We start from the raw sequence: 16,504 nt of genomic DNA on the forward strand, positions 1-16,504 counted from the left end.
AGTTGCAGAATTGTTGGTTGACTCTTAATAAAAATCTGGGGTCTGGGGTCAGCCCTTGTGGCTCAGCGGTTTAGCGTTTGCCTTCCACCCAGGGCGTGATCCTGGAGACCTGGGATCAAGACCCACGTCAGGCTCCCTGCATGGATCCTGCTTCTCTCTCTGCCTGTGTCTCTGCCTCTCTCTCTCTCTCTCTCTCTTTCTCTCTCTCAATCCCTCCCTTCATGTCTCTCATGAATAAATAAATAAAATCTTAAAAAAAATCTGAGTCTGATCTAGCAAAGGTCTTATGTATCTACAGTGAAGGGGCAGAGTGGATGAGAAGAATTTTCATGAAATGCTGAATCTCAGAGTGATTAGAGGAAGAGGTGGCATGTATGAGGCATAAAAGTATTTTATCATTGTGTTTTGCCATCTAACCTACTGAACATGATAAGTTAGCCTAGCCTACCTTAAATGTGAAGAGCACTCTTGTTAGCACAGTTGGGCAAAATCATCTAACACAACCTCTTTTATAATGAAGTATTGAATAATATCATTGAATGCTGTACTGAATGTGAAAAACAAAGTGGTTGTACGGGTGCAGAATGGTAGTAAATGTGTGGATTGTTTACCCTCGTGATTGCATGACTGATTAGGAAGTGTGGCTCACTGCACCTGCCCAGCATCATGAGAGAGGATTCTACTGCATATTGCATGCCTGGGAAAATACCAGAATTCAAAATTAGAGAAATAGTTTCTACTGAATGTGTATACTTTTGCACCATCATAAAGTTGGGGACTATAAATTTGGGGGCTACCTGTATACATGCATTTATTATCTGTTTATTACTTCTAGATACTGGCATAAAAGCGTAGTTATTGGATATGAAAATTTTCCATTCTAGGTCCAGTGGCATTGCAGAGCACGGATGGTTGCTGGAGCCAATTTTTACATTGTTGGACGAGACCCTGCTGGTATGCCTCATCCAGAAACAGGGAAGGATCTTTATGAGCCAACTCATGGTGCTAAAGTGCTGACAATGGCCCCTGGCCTAATTACCTTGGAAATAGTTCCCTTTCGAGTTGCAGCTTACAACAAGAAAAAGAAGCGTATGGACTACTATGACTCTGAACAGTAAGTTTTATATTCACAAATCTATGAAACACCTTGTGATTTAAGCTGCTCCTGGGATATCACCATGTTGTCCCAGCTTTGCAATAACTTTCTGATGGCAGGCTTTGTTGTACCCATTTCAGAGAAAGACCCAACCTAAGGACTAACTTCTCAATATTCCAGCAGTTAGAAGCAGAAATAAAAAGTGAATCTGATTTCGTGGTTCATGATTTCAGGAATTTTGTTGCAGAGTTCTTAAGGGCAGTATTGACATTTCTGTGTCTGTCATTTACTGTGTGTTATAGAGCACTAAGTCCAGAGACTTAGTGATGATTACTCTGGTAAGCCCAGAAAATTTATGTAGTGAGAGAGAATTTAATATTTGTGAAATCTCTATGTGATAGGCATTCTCCTACTTGCTTTATAGGTATTAATTATTCCTCACACTAATCCTATGGTATTGCTATTAGCCTCATTTTATAGATTAGTGGTAAGCTGAGACATACACAGTTCAGTAACTTGTATAAAGCCACAGAGCAATAAATGGCAGCCCAGCAGTTGAAGCCAAGCAGTGTAGCTCCAGAGCCTGTGCTGTTGACTACTAAGAGTGCAACTTCTGGGCACCTGGGTGCCTCAGTCAGTTGAGCATCTGCCTTTGGCTCAGGTCATGATCTCAGAGTCCTGGGATGGAGCTCTGCTAAGTGGGGAGTCTGCTGCTCGCTCTCCCTCTGCCCCTGCCCCCGCAGCTCATTCTCTCTCAACACACACACAGTCTCTCTCTCTCTCTCTCTCTCTCTCTCTCAAATAAATAAAATACTTTAAAAAAATAAAAGTACAACTTCTTCAAAAATTTTAGGAGGAGCGAAAAATGAACAAACTTTTAGTACAGATTATTGGTAGTATGAACATGCATCTATTGTATTGATTTTTATCTATCAATAATATCAATCTAAATTTAGAGTGGCAGTGTAAAGCTCTAGAATAGGAAGTTATGGGTTCTAGGCCTGTCCTTGCTTTGTGACTAGAGAGCCCTGTGCCTCTGGCCTTGTTTCTTTTCTAAAATGATGGCAGAGTTTGGCTCAGGTCATGATCCCAGAATTCTGGGATCGAGTTCTGCATTGGGCTCCCTGCTCAGCGGGGAGCTTGCTTCTCCCTCTCCCTCTCTCTTGTCAAATAAATAAAATCTTAAAATAATAATAATAATAATAATAATAATAATAATAATGGCAGTGGAAGAGTTGATTCCATCCTAACTTAAAATCTGTAGTTCCTTCCATGATCCTGTAGCATCGTTATTTTTATATGTTAGCAGATACTTGTTTTGTTGATTGATGCTTTTTTAGTACAATGTACATCTCCTTATTTAGTACATCTATTTCTTTTGTACAAGTCACAGTTCATGTTCAGCAAGTAAAACAGGTATTTTTTGTGTTTTCTTACATTTACCTCTACTGACAGGTGCTAACTGAAAATCAGCCATGGTCTAATAACCTTTAATCTGAGAGCCTCATCCATTCTTCTTTGATACTTTACAGTTAATTCTGTGTTCAGGAATAATGCTGATTCTGACCCTGTGTCCTCATTTGGTGTGGCCCATTTTGTAATGGTGAGGACAAGAAAGAAAAAGAAACATGTAAAGATCAAAACAATTTCTTGTTTCTAAAAGCGACATAAGGTTCTGTGTTATTTGATTTCTTTGTGATAGATGATAAGCTGGGTAAAGAAATACTATTTTTAAATTGGCTTCCCATTTAATGATCTGAATAATTCTGGAGAAAAACAAATGCATAATTTTCGGCAATAGCAGGCTTTTCAGAGTGACGACCAATAGCTAAAATACAGGAAAATCTTACGAGTCAATGAACAGAAGAGGCTTATATAACTGATGTAGGCAACTCCTACCTATACTCTGTGGCCTAGGTGTGGAATTCAAAAAGGAACTGTTCTAAACTTATTTTCTGAAGATCTGAAATGTGGTCCAGATTCCAGTATACTTCTGAACTACACCAAGAGAAGAATTTGCAATAATCCAGACCATTTTTACTTTTATAAAAGACCAGTGATGGCCAACACATAGAAATAGTTTTAAATTGTGGCATGTTTTGTTTTGGCCTAAAAATATATATGTCTGTGTATGTTGTTTGTATGTTTAATATATATATATGTATGCATGTGTACATATACTTACATGTGTACACACAGTGCAATTTCACCGTCTTACAAACAGTGCAGCTGTAAGAGGGGTGTGCTAAGAATTGCACATGGGCCTTTTCTTCCAAAGGGATACCTCGGGAGCTTTAACAAGAGAATTTTAAGAAAAATAAAAGCAATTTGAGTAAACTTTGAACTAAATCACCACAAAAAGTAATTGAAACTAAAGATATAAATTAAATATTAAGGAAAGTAAAAAAAAAAGTTTCTAATACAGTCCTATCCTTTTGTGGTTAAGATTATGTAGGCCCACCCTCAGAGAATCTAATTTACGTATTACTGCGAGGACAGGCCTACACACCAGTAGTTCTTTGAAAGCTCCCCAGCCGAGAACCCTTGTTGGAGGGTAGTATAGTTTTCTACAAATTTATAAAACATGGAGTGTCAGAGATGGAATGCTGTGCTGGGCAACGTTTTACTTCTCATCCAGCATGCAGCTGTCTTGTTTAGTTGGTGTACAAGATGTTATGAACGTAATCTTGTTCTGAAAGTAATGATTAGTTAGTTACAGAGTAAGGAGAGAGAAATAGAATCATTCTGCTAGTGGCCAGATAATTAAAACTTAGGTGAGTTTGCATGTTGGTGAATTAAGGAAACAAAACTAAATAGAGTGGAGCTTTTCTTTTAAGTGGAGCTTTTCTTTTACACTTCTCCTTGTTCTGATGTCTCATTACTGTGGTTTCTTTGCATGCATTATCAGGTGATTCAGTCACCCACAGGACCCAGAACCCATCTGTATGTGGTTGACCGATGTGCTGGGAAGCCCTTGATAACTTTCATGTTTTGTTAAATCTGTGTAGTATTGCTTTAAGTCTCTCTTTTAATCATTCAAAAGCTAAATAATTACATCAGTTCTCATAAGATTTTCCAATGATGAATTCTATATTAGTTGCATGAGTGGCTCATTTTCTTGGAATTTTTTGAGTTACCAAATCTTAATAAATTGTAACTTGGGAAGCCTTAAAACTGCCTTAGTTTTCTAATTTTTTATATTTGTGTTCAAATATAATTAAGTTGATGGGAATATGTTGGAAAGTGATTAAAATTTTGTGGAAAGGCGATAGTCTTTGATGTAGTGAGAAAACACAGTTATTAATTATGCACATATGAGGTTGTCTTATGTTTGATTAATGGACGTTATTCAATGCCAGCTTTTATGTAATTAATGATTTTGTAGCTTTTGATTTAATTAAATATTAGTGTAAGACAAGGCTTAGGGAGAAAAAAACTTCATGAAGATTTCAAGCAAGATATTGATAGGAATTATGATAAAAATCATCTGTTTTTACTTAGGAAGTTAAGTAGGTTCATATTTGCTGTAATAGTGACTCAAGGAAATTTAGTTTTAGGACTACAAGATTAAAAACCCCATTCTTTCAGATATTACAAACAAACTTAGAATTCAGTTATTTGTAATGTCTCCTTTATGCAGTAAATCTTTGTATTTGGGTAGAAAAATGCAAAATTATGGTTCAGAATCCTGAAATAGCAACTCAACAAAAAGCACACATGAGTAAGAGTTCCTTATGGCAACGGGTGAATGAAGAGACAGGTAGATGAAAATGTTTGCGGTCTGGTTATTTCCACATTATCAGTAGAGTATTTTCATAGTTTCAGTGCTGGAGTAAATCTTAATTCTACATGATACCATTAGTATCTTTAAAAAAAATACTCTAATGTAGGCATCTCTCAGCACTTTTTCATTTAGCCTTCCTTTCTTTTATATGCTTTCCATAGGAAAGCTCATCTTTTCTAGTGGTTTCTGTGTGAAGACTCTTAAAGCTATACTTCAGCATTTCCAAGTTGCTAATTTTGTTAGCTTTCTAATGCAACAATACTATGTATTATCTCACAGTTCTTTAGGTCAGAAATCTGGGTGGACTACATTGGATTCTCTGGCCAGGCTGGGCTCTTATCTTAAAGTTCTGGAAAGAATCCACTTCCAAGATGACCCTTGTTGGCGGGATTCAGTTTCTTGCACTTGTGGGGCTGAAGTCCCATCTTCTTACTGGATGTTGGCTAAGGATTGCTCTCTGCTCCTAGAAGCCATTTTAGGTCCTTTCTTGTGGACACCTCCATCCCAGCAATAAATCCTCCTTCATGGTAAATCCATCTCATACTTCACATCTCCTTGACTTTCCCTTCAGCTGTCAGCTGAGAAAAGTCTTTGTTTTTAAAGAGCCCCAGTAATTAGGTTAGACCCACTCAGATAATTTCGCTATTTTAGATCATTTGATTAGTAACTCATTGCATCTGCACAAATCCCCTTTGCCATACAAATGACCTAGTGGTAGTAATGTTATTTGTCTTCATCCTTTCATAGACCTATCTGTTGAAACCATTCTAGAGCTGTGAGAAGCTTTTGTTTTCTAGGAATAAAATAAAAGTAAAAATTTTCTCTGATGGTTAATATTAGGAAAAATAGATAGGACATCCTAAGGAGATGTTGTGATGTTTTCTTTTCTTTCTTTTTTTTTTTTTTTTAAGATTTTATTTATTCATGAGAGACACAGAGAGGGAGAGAGACAGAGACATAGGCAGAGGGAGGAGCAGGCTCCATGCAGGGAACCTGATGTGGGTCTCCATCCCGGTTCTCCAGGATCATGCCCTGGGCCGAATGCAGGCGCTAAACCGCTGAGCCACTCAGGCTGCCCCAATGTTGTAATATTTTCATTATAAAATCCAATAGTACTCGTGTCCTGCACTTAATCATCTTGTAACATCAGAAAGTGAGAAGTGGTGGGGACGAGGAGAGCGGGCCATACATTGAAGGGTAACCAACAATGTAAGAGTCCCAATTAGAATTCTGCTGTGCTGGAAGACTAGATGAAGATTTATCTCTTTACTACCAGGAACACCAAAGTAGCCTTGAACCAAACAAGGCCAAAGATCTTCTCTCTACCCCAAAGCCCTAGCCAGTTTTAAGTACCCTTATGAGGTAAATGGACATAATCATATAAGTACTAGAGAAACAGTAGAGCAAATGGGACAGTTCTCAGGAAAATATTTCCCTTAGAGCTTAGGATAGAGTAATCTGGGTATTCCAGTAGAGCAATACTCCAGCCTGGTGGAAGAAAAATAGGCCACAGTCATGTGTTCTTGCTCTTTAAAACCTTTGTTCGTAAAAAGTTGCTTCTTTCTGGGTGGATGGGATACCCTGATTTTTATGCATTTTTGGGTGAGTAATGAATAGGATGAGTTCCCTCAGTGGCCAGCCAATAAAAAAAACAACCTATGTTTAAAAAAATTATAAAAGCATTTAAAAGGAGAAGAAGATATATTAGCAATTTAAAAATAACACAATGCCATCACCCATTTTTTTCTGTTTTGATTTTATTATTTATATTCATTTAACGTAGTTGAATTTATAGCATAGTAGAATTTTTTTTTTTTTTTTGAAGATTTATTTATTTGAGATAGTGTGAGAGAACAAAAGCAGGAAGAGGGGCAGAGGGAGAAGGAGACACAGACTCCCTGCTGATCAGGGAGCCTGACACAGGGCTTGATCCCAGGACCCTGGGATCATGACCTAAGCTGAAGGCAGACACTTAACCGATGGAGCCACCCAGTCACTCCAGACATAGTAGAATTTTTTATCCTGCTTTTAATTATTTACTTTTCATGAGCATCTTTCCACATTATTAGAAGCTCTGTGTACACATTCCAATGCTCCTTTTGTTCGTTCTGGTACCATTCTGTGCCACAAGTCCCAGTGGTTGTGTGGGCATCACAGGTCAGAGCGAGGAAGGTATGCAGGCCCCTCTGTGCTACAGAACCTGACTGGCCCAGAGGCTTCCTCACAAGCTCACTTGTGTCCTTGGGTGTCATTGAGGGCAGGTAGCATCTGCTGATGGTAGCTAGTCCCATCTCTTCTACCCGTTGTCCAGCACACATGGAGTATAGTTTTTCTGTATCTGTACCTTCAAATGGTGCACTTCAAATGGACCTGGCTATGCTCTCCCCTCGGACTATAGAGCTGTGCCATGTCATCACTGATCTTGCTTACTGCAGGGTTCCAGGAGGAAAGAGCTGCAGTGTTGTGTTTTGTGTCTTGACTGTTTTGTCTGCTTTTCTTTTTTCCTGTGACTTTGGGATCTTCTCACTTTTCTTATGTTTTCTGCCGTTTTGGGGGTAGGACTGGGATTTTCCTTATTATAACAATATCAAATCAATTTCTTTCTCAATAACATGTCATTTAGGAGCGTTAGGTGGCATCTGCCTTTGGCTCAGTTCATGATCTCAGGGCCCTGGGATTGAATCCCATGTTGGACTCCCTGCTCAGTGGGGAGCCTGCTTCTCCCTCTGCCTGCTGCTCCCCCTGCTTTCACTTGCTCGCTCTCTGTGTCAAATAAATAAATAAATAAAAATTAAAAAAACAAACAAACATGCCAATTAGGAGGCTTTCTTAACCTTGGCATTATTGACTTTTGGGGCCAGATAATTTGTTGGTTGGGTGGGGGGTCTGGTGCATTCTAGGATATTTACCCTGAGGTGGGGGAGATGAGGTTGCAGAATCACCTCTGTTGAGAATCAGAGGTCTGTAACAATATTGGCGTATTTGGGTACTTATTTTCTTTTTAATTATTCATCATTAGTCACATGTCCAAGTGTGTGTGTGTTTTTTTTTTTAATACTTCAGACTTCTTTTTACTTTCATAGTTGGAGCTGATCTAGATGTTCTGAGAGTAATAGAAGTCCTGGTTTCTAAATAAATGAGGATAGTCACATATGTCTCAAAGAAATCCTGATGACAAACATAAAGGAAATTATTTACTGTGGTCATTATCTAGCCATGTCCTGGGTTTACCTAATTTTCTGGTTAACTCATGGATACGTAAGCTGTTTGGGTTCCTAATTTTGAAAAACCCTTTGAAAATTTATTATTTCTGTGTCTATAACTTTCTGAAACTAAGCAGGCTGTATATAGGAAGCAGGACCCAGAGACATCAGAATAAGTCATGGCAGGAGGCTGAGAGGAAGTCTTTCAATAACCAGAGTTCAGCCATGGACCCCATGCCATCCAATTTTATTTTTGATGATGGGCATCAAAGAGCATCTGAGTTTAGCTTTCTGAAAATTGGGATCCACTCTTGAGTAATCAGAGACTTCTTTCAGAAGCAGGTGGAAATTGACATGCTCTTTCCTGGTTTGCAAGCACAGAATCCCCATTTTGCCCGTTAAGATATTTTGGAATCCTTTTGAAACCTGTTCACTGGCACCCAGTTAAAAACCTCCATTCTTCTACACTGTGGTAGAGTATAGGTTTCATGACCCTATTTGGTAAAGAAGATTGAGTTGACTTCAGTACATTTTAGGACAATCCTGGGAATTTGTTGACTGAATATCTGATAGGCGCTATTCTCTAGCTTTTACTTATAACATTGGAATGCTGAGAGGAAAACATGATGAATTAAGGATTTTGGCTAAGTAGGTTCCAGATTAGTTTTTGTGTATTTCAGTTGGTCTTTGATTTGAAACTTAAAATTTGTTAAATTTATGTTGTATGATGTTAGCCAGTGTTTTTTGTTCCTGGGAAAAAAGCCATAAATAATTATCTGGTTTTGGGATATCTGGGTGGCTCAGCGGTTAAGCGTCTACCTTTGGCTCAGGGCGTGATCCTGGAGTCTCAGAATCGAGTCCCACATTGGGCTCCCTGCATGGAGCCTGCTTCTCCCTCTGCCTGTGTCTCTGCCTCTCTCATGAATAAATAAATAAAATCTTAAAAAAAAAAATCTGGTTTTGAAGAGATGATTTTTGACCTCACACCTAAGAATTAGTGTTTTGATCTACACGGTATCATATATGAGCTTCTTTTAAGTTGGATGAAAAGTTATTTAGACCAAAAATAGTTCATTAGATTGACTTATAAGTTACCACTGTTATTTTTAGTTCTATCAGAGAAGAAATTCCTCTTTGCTTCTCTGATTGCTTATCGTCTAGTTAACATTTTTTAAAAAGCCAATCTAATTGAGTGTGAACCTTCAAAAGATACACTTGCTGGGCCATCTGCTGACCCCAGCTCTTGTCCATTTGTATAACTCGTGCTGGTGGCTCTGATGGCCACATATGTGGACTAAGAGACAGCAGATGGTTGTAAAGATTTAAAATCTTCAACAAGTGGCCAAGAGTCATTGTACTTTGGAGTTTGTCAAGATGCTGGCCACATGCAGTTATTATATCCCACGTGGGACAAGACGCTGGTCCATTCCACAGGGTCCCACATAGCTTGCTAGATGCTGTGCTTTTTCCCCTCCCTGCCATTCTAACCCCTTTAAGAGCTGTGGATTATGAGAACCTACGACCAAGTGGTTTTGAGAAGGAAGAAAAATCAAACATATTTGTGTTTTCTTTTTTCAGGTGCCATGGGAGATTGGTTAACTAGTGTAATTAGATGGCGTATAAGAATTGCTTTGTAGTAAAAGCCTCTTGGTCATTTACTTAGTGGCCTTTTCTGCTTCTGGCAGATTCTTGATTATTCACAGGTAAAGTTGGGAGCTAATTTTAGATTATTCTCCGACTGCCTGAGTTTTTACTAGATTTAATTATTTTTGTAAGATGATATCTAATTTAAGACGAACTGTGAAAAATATGATTTGATGATGGATAATGTGACTCTTGTGCCAAGTCCTTGCACCTGACTTCTGATAAAAAGTAAAACCCTTATGTGACAGAACAAGTATGAGGCAGAGGAAATAAATGTGTTTTCTGTATCCAGGGTGGAGTGGAGCTACCACCATGTGGGAATAGAAACTCCCATTTCATGTGATGAAGAAATGTTTGTGGCATGCAGGGCAGATGGAGTGTGAAATAGCATCAGTAAAAGAGGTACCCAGGGACCTTGGTTTTAAAATGCAATTTCAGAAGGAATGCAAGCAAACTTCTGGGTTCCAGATCGTTTGGCATTGTGGGGAAAAGAAAGAGCTATAATTGGTCTGGCTTTTTCCCTTTCATCAAATAGTCAGGACAGAGTCATCTTGCAAGCTATGCTCTCACTTCTTTTTCATTGCCATCAAGAACAGGCACTTGATGCATGGGACACAATGTTTCCTTTGTTGAAATCAAACTTTAAAGTTTATGTGGCCATAAAAAAGCTCTAGGGTTATAATTTTCCTCAGTGAAGCTTATTTAGGGAGCCAATCAGTGAACCTCCTGAGCTAAACTAACTGATTTTACATCAGGTTGGAGCGAGGATGTTTAGATACAGTCAGATGGCTATCTGGACCCTTCTACCCTCTTGGTTTCCCCTCTGACCTGGGCTTTGCTAAGCCTTGCCCCCAGGGGTAACCTGGCTGGTCTGGAGTCAGCAGTGTTGATGCTGTTATTAATCCATTCCTGCACAGCTTCTTGTTACCCTTTAAGGCCGTCTTCACATCTTTATTGAGAAGGTTGAGACCCTCCTGCATTAACTACCGTGTCTTCTAACTCCAGATCATCACTCTTTCTTCTTTCCTTCAATCATTTTTCTCAGCTTCTGTGTGGCTTTAACACTTGAGAATTTCTCTTCTTCTATAACCTCCATGTCATCTTGGTTTTCTTCCTACTCCTTTGACAAATGCTTTTCCTTTTGCTGAGTCGTCTTTCTTTGGAAAGTTTACCCATTTTCTCCAACTCTGCTTTCATTTTAGTGTTGATAAATTTGCAAATTGGTTCTAACCCAACCTTACTGAATGTTTTGACATCTCCTTTTACAGTCTTGCTTCTTTTCTAAACCCATCTCACATGCAATTTCTTTGTCTTTCTTTAGATCGTCATTTGTATAAGAGAAAGATGTTGGCTTACTTTTTCCATGTCAGCTGTGGTAACCAGCCATCTGCATGGGCCCGTATGTTTTAGAAGATCTGACTTGTCTTGCATATTGAAGAGATGATAGAAGTGAGAGATAGCCTTTAGATTGAAGCTCTCTGAATCCGTCTTTTAAGCAGTATCTGTTAACCTTTCATTTTTTTTGATCATCAGTGAAAATTTACATAGACATTTAAAAGGTATTTTACCTAAGCAGATGAGAGCTGTTGAAAAGTCGAGGTGAATGCATATGTTTATCTTCCTGTCTTTTTCAAAGTTGAGGGAGTAAGAAAAGCCTGCAGGGTAACTAGGGGAAGGTGTTTTGTGCCTAAATTAAAGTAGTGTCGGGCAGCCCAGGTGGCTCAGCGGTTTAGCGCCGCCTTCAGCCCAGGGTCTGATCCTGGAGACCTGGGATCGAGTCCTACGTTGGGTTCCCTGTATGGAACCTGCTTCTCCCTCTGCCTGTGTCTCTGCCTGCCCCCCTGTGTGTGTCTCTCATGAATAAGTAAATAAAATATTTTTAAAAAAATAAAGTAGTGCCTTTCTGCTTAATGATAAGAGATGATTTTCTTGTGAAATGAGTCACACTGTTTTGTATTGATATCCTACAAGTGTAGTATTCCAGAATAAAACTTAAGTTTGGGGGATTGGGGGATTCACTAAAATCTGGGTATCCCACTGGGGAGTTGGAAAGGCCAGAAATGGGGCCAGCAGTGAATTGAAGAGGTAGTGATCTGAGGAACTAACAAATTTGGTGATGCATAGGCCTGGCCTCATGAAAAAAGTACACACAGAGCCTCTTTGTTGCAAGCTTTAGAAGTCAAGTGAGCAGTGGGGTCATTGAACACACAGACAAAAGCAGAAAGAGAGACGAGAAACCAGTACACAATTTGGATCGGGAGTACTTGGTCTTTCTTGGCCTGGAGCCCACAGTCTGAGAGCTCATAGATAGATTTAAGTGGACCAATTAGGAAGATGGTATGTGCATTGCCCTGCCTAAAGTGGAGTTGAGCAAGATCAGAGAGAAGGCAGATCAGAAAATGATTATGGAAGAGATCATTATGAAGGTCATGTAGAAATCTCTAGTGGGAGTAATCTAGATTTAGGTAAAAGGGAATATAAAAGTAGCTCAGATTAACTCCAGCAATCAGAGACCCTGTAGTCCCCTTTTTTTGTCAGAAGATGAAGCGTAGTGACTCATTTAAGACTATACATGGTTCTGTATTGAACCAGTAGAATTTTTCTATACATACACCATTTCATTCTTTTCTGTTTCACCGAATATTTATTGAGTTCCTAATCTGAAAGCTAATAAGTACCCAATCACTAGTTAGTAAACATTTTTGTGTCTCTAGCACCATTCATATACTTTTTACTGTTTGTACACTCTTTACTGTTAAGTAATGCCTGCTCTGTAAATATAAATTAAAAGCCATTATAACTACTATGAGACTAGAATAGGAAGCATAATGCTCTTGCAGTACCTTATGTATCTGCTTTCCTCGGGGGCAGTATTTTAAGTGATTGAGGTTTCAGGTAATTTTAAGGTTAATTTTTAGAAAATTATTTAAAATCACTTTGGGTAGAAATTTTTTAAAACAAGCTTTTACTCGTAAAAATTATTACTGATATTTGTATTTTTATTTGATTTTGATATTGATAAAAATTATTGTAGAAAACTACAGAAAACATGAGCAAAATTAAAAGCACTTTTCATAATACTGTATGGAAATGACAACTATTAATATTTGGGTATATTTCTTTATAGCTGCATCTCCACATGCTCTATATTTTAACAAAATTGCATTTGTATTGCATATAAAGTTTTGTGTCCTGATTATTTTACTCAGGGCTGTACCATAATTTATTTAGAACCTTCAGGTCACTTACAGTATTTTACATCCTGGGACGCCTGGGTGGCTCAGTGGTTGAGTGTCTGCCTTTGGCTAAGGGCATGATCCCAGAGTCCTAGGATCGAGTCCTGCATCGGGCTCTCTGCATGGAGCCTGCTTCTCCTCCCTCTTCCTGTGTTTCTGCCTCTCTCTCTGTGTCTCTCATGAATAAATAAATAAAATCTTTAAAAACAACAACAACAATATTTTACATCCTAAAACAACTTTCAGATAGCTTTCTTTATGTGTAACATTTGTGTGCATCTGATTATTTCCTAAATGTAGATTCCTGGAAGTGTGATTCTTAGTTAAAAAACATACTTGGCATCCTTCTAGAAGCATGTGACAGTTTATGATTTATGATCCCCAGGCTAACTCCACAAATAATGAAGTGAAAAGGAAACCTACAGCTCCTAACAAGGAGTAAAAACAGCATGTGATCTAAGTGATGCAGAGCTTTTGATGGATCCTGGTTTGCTATGTAGATTGGCTCTCCTTGTTTGAGGGAAGAGGATGAAATTACTAGTAGACAGTATGTGGCATAGCATAGGTGCTCAGAGCTTAATGGTTTTAAGGACCTTTGTGTGTTTTTGAATATGAGAAGAGGAGAAAAACTATTTTTATGGTATCTTACCAGTGGAATGGTATCAATTATTGATACTTGTTTTTGCTATGAAAAAAAAATGATAGTTTTTCTCTTAATGTTCCATAATGCATTTAACCTTACAGATTCAAATTTTCTAAGTTTTCATTCTGTGCTAGGTAAATTGGATTTAATACTTTTTTGGGTTTTTTAAGCATCTCTAGTTCTAAATTAGTAGTTAGCATGGGCTACGGAGGAGGAAGTGAATAGGAGAGATGGGTATTGCTGAAAAAGGGCAGCCATAGTTTTGGAACTGTTGATGCATCTCGACTGTGGTGGATACATAACCTACACATGTCATAAAATTGAATAGAACTAAATACATAGAGAATTGAGGTAGAACTGGGGAAATCTGATTCAGATTGGTAGATTATGTCCATGCTGATAACCTGATTGTGATATTATGCTATAGTTTTACAAGATACTATCATTGGGGAAACTGGGTAAAAAGTACATGACCTCTCACTGTATTATTTCTTACAATTGTATGTGAATATATAATGATCTAATAAACATTTCAATTAAAATTCATTTCCTAGTTCTAAAAATGTGTCATTTTTGATAGCATGGTGTTTTTTATTCAATGACAAATTTGAAATCAGATTGATCATTCATTTATAAGTATTATGTTTTACCCAGATTTTTTTCCCATTAAGCTTATCTACCACGAATAGGAAAACAACTGCTTTTTAAATTTTCACTATCATTAAGATTCTAAAAATGGGAAAACATTTTCTTTTTTTCTCTTTCAGCCATGAAGACTTTGAATTTATTTCAGGAACACGAATGCGAAAACTTGCCCGAGAAGGCCAGAAACCTCCAGAGGGTTTCATGGCTCCCAAAGCCTGGACCGTGTTGATGGAATACTACAAATCCTTGGAGAAAGCTTAAGCTATTGACCCAGTCACTCCACCTTTGACACTTCACTGAGTAACAAGAGGGGACCACATAGTTACTGTTGGCATTTCTTTGTGGTGGTGTCTGTCTGGACACACTTCCTAAAAACAGACCACTTTTCCTTAACTAGCATTGGTTTTGGTCTGCCTTATGAGTTTTGTTTTGAACTAGTGTAACACAAGGCTGGTTTTAATGTATCTTTTCCACTTATTATAGTTAATATTCCTACAGTACAATTTTAAAATCTTGTCTTTTTATATTATATTTATGCTTCTGTCTTATGATTTTTTCAAGCTGTTATATTAGTTGTAACCAATAGTATACACATTGAATCTCAGTTTTCATCCCTTGGGAAAAAAAAAACCTACTAGACAATAAACTTGGCTAGACTTTGTTTTGGGAATTTTACAAGACATCTGTAGCAATTAGATTTTCTTTTTCTACATTGAAAATATAAACTGCTTTCCTCCTTCCAATAAGCTATTGATCTCTTAGCTGTTATAATCTATTCTTATGATCTGTATAAGCCCTGAATGAACTTTCTTTATTCAATAACATTAAACTTTTTGGCTTCTTATTTCTGTGATGTTTTGTTTATATATAACCTTTCCTTCTTGTGAAACATATCTGATGGAGGAGGGGAAGTACAGGCATCTTTCATTACTGGAATCTAATAATTAGTTCCTACGCTGTGTTTCATAGTGAATTTTTAAGTAGGAAGATGATAATGTATTCTCTATCCAAAATCTCAACCAGTTTCCCCAAATATCTCTCGTATTATTGAACACCTAAGGTGGTGGTACCAGTAACAGAGATCTGATGGAGTGGGGGATAACAATTAGTCCATTTGGGAGGGGGAAGTGTATCAAGTTTATTTTTGTAGAATATCCTCAAGTAGATTATTCAAGTGGAGATGTTTATTTAGGAGCTGGATATACAGTTTTGGTTGGGACACCAGCATTGTTTTTTTTTAAGTGGGCACCATGCTTGGTGTGGAGTGCAATGCAAAGCTTGAACACATGACCCTAAGATCAGGACCTGGGCTGGATCAAGAGTTGAACACCTAACCGACTGAGCCGCCCAAGTACCCATTATAATTTTAATTTAATTTATTTATTTTTAAAAGATTTATCATTCATGCATTCATTCATGAGAGACAGACACACAGAAAGGCAGAGACACAGGCAGAGGGAAAAGCAGGCTCTCCACAGGGAGCCTGATGCGGGACTTGATCCCGGATCCCAGTATCATGCCCTGAGCCAAAGGCAGATGCTCAACCACTGAGCCACCCAGGTGTCCCTTATTTTTAATTTTTAAGTAGGCTCGCCACACCCAGGGTGGAGTCCAACTTAGAACTTGAACTCACGACGCTGAGATCAAGATCTGAGCTGAGATCAGGAGTTGGACATTTAACCGACTGAGCCACCCAGGCACCCCGGGGATGCCAGCATTTTTTATTTGCGATCATAGTTTGTATGAAATAATCATGATCTGGTCTTAAAAATTCACCATTAAAAAGAGATGTCAGAGTATATATAGAGATAATGCATAGTCATTAAGGTAAATGGGAATAAAATACCATTAGGCAGAGAAATAGAAAAATGCAAAAAAATATGAATGGATTACAGAGGGATTCAGTTAGTGAGAAAGTTGGTAAATAGTATGGAGACTATGAGTAGATATTTTCTAGTGGATAGATTAATTCACTAGTGGATATTGAATAAAAATCATTAGGTGATGATGTAGAGCATATATGGATGGATATGTTTATGGGAACAACTAGAGGTGACAGTTGATATGTTTTTGGAGCCCATTATCTAGAGCTGTTTAAGGAGAACTCTATATAAGTCTACAAAGGTTGGAGGGCACCATAGATTTTCATTCTCCAACCACAAACAGCTAAGGTATAACATAACACCTAGATAATTTACAAACTCCTACCTAAAATGTTGAATGGGAAGTGATACAAAGATAATAGAGACCAAA

At 38.0% G+C, this 16,504-nt stretch overlaps 1 protein-coding gene across 4 annotated transcripts in view; it reads left to right on the top strand.

Moving 5' to 3' along the window:
• PAPSS1 (3'-phosphoadenosine 5'-phosphosulfate synthase 1) overlaps positions 1-15,095 on the top strand; it is a 183,279-nt gene extending 168,184 nt beyond the window's left edge. For all 4 annotated transcript variants that reach the window (XM_072755517.1, XM_026017570.2, XM_026017569.2 and 1 more), the window contains 2 exons: positions 885-1,114; positions 14,374-15,095. In XM_072755517.1, the coding sequence (XP_072611618.1) occupies positions 885-1,114; positions 14,374-14,512 (369 nt within the window). In that variant the 3' untranslated portion in view covers positions 14,513-15,095. The remainder of the gene's footprint in view (positions 1-884; positions 1,115-14,373) is intronic.
• The last annotated feature ends 1,409 nt before the right edge of the window (positions 15,096-16,504 follow it).

Source organism: Vulpes vulpes, chromosome 4 (assembly GCF_048418805.1).
Source record: "Vulpes vulpes isolate BD-2025 chromosome 4, VulVul3, whole genome shotgun sequence".
In the NCBI taxonomy this organism is placed as follows: Eukaryota; Metazoa; Chordata; class Mammalia; order Carnivora; family Canidae; genus Vulpes; species Vulpes vulpes.